This window comes from Lottia gigantea (assembly GCF_000327385.1).
Source record: "Lottia gigantea unplaced genomic scaffold LOTGIsca_2197, whole genome shotgun sequence".
In the NCBI taxonomy this organism is placed as follows: domain Eukaryota; kingdom Metazoa; phylum Mollusca; class Gastropoda; family Lottiidae; genus Lottia; species Lottia gigantea.
Genome location: NW_008708553.1, coordinates 1 through 895, shown reverse-complemented (window position 1 = coordinate 895; position 895 = coordinate 1). Strand labels below are relative to the sequence as shown.

Below are 895 nucleotides of genomic sequence, written 5' to 3'. Positions count from 1 at the left end.
CCGCGCTCGCGCCATACGTTTACAATGGCAAGCGATAAAGCTAGTGAAGTGGGTCAAATTAAAACCTTTCCCCTTGCCTTATTTTGAAAATTTAACCAATTTTGACTATTGGGAAAGATGTCTTAGGCTCAAAACCNCATTTCAACGCGAAAGAAGGATTTTGAACGTATCAGGTATTTGGTCAAATTCGTAAAATCAAATGTGAGGGCCTCTCATAGGTCCGCGCGCGGCATTCATATAGTCAGGCTAAAAATTTTCGAATCATTATTCAGTTTACGTTACAAGTGTAAGGTACGAATATCAAACTGCTACCATGTCTGGACGAGGAAAGGGAGGAAAAGGTTTAGGAAAAGGAGGAGCCAAGCGTCACAGGAAAGTTCTCCGTGATAACATCCAAGGTATTACCAAGCCAGCTATTAGACGTCTAGCTCGACGAGGTGGTGTCAAACGTATCTCCGGCCTTATCTACGAAGAAACCAGAGGTGTATTGAAAGTCTTCTTAGAAAACGTCATTCGAGATGCTGTCACCTACACTGAACATGCCAAGAGGAAGACCGTCACTGCCATGGATGTCGTCTATGCTTTGAAGAGACAAGGCCGAACCCTCTACGGATTCGGAGGTTAAGCTTTTGCTTACCAGTCAGTCTCCCGAAGAGCACTCAAACGGCCCTTTTCAGGGCCACCCAAATTCTCACAAGAGAGTAAATTACAGTCTTATTTCAAAATACCATCCAGTAATGAAATTAACTACAAAATACATACTACCCGCACACATCATGCCCCACCCCATTTTTTTTGTCTTCACCCTTCAAAGAAGCATAACACCCATATAAATCGTATAGACTATAGTATAAGCCCTTGTCGTGTGTGACCTAACTAAAACTATAGCTATATA

General features: G+C 42.5%; 1 protein-coding gene across 1 annotated transcript; it reads left to right on the top strand.

The window, feature by feature from the left end:
* Positions 1-313: 313 nt before the first annotated feature.
* Positions 314-625, top strand: LOTGIDRAFT_147261 (hypothetical protein; the record flags this gene model as incomplete). Its single annotated transcript, XM_009054489.1, has 1 exon — positions 314-625. The coding sequence occupies one exon, from the start codon at positions 314-316 to the stop codon at positions 623-625; it is 312 nt and encodes a 103-aa protein (XP_009052737.1).
* Positions 626-895: the final 270 nt, after the last annotated feature.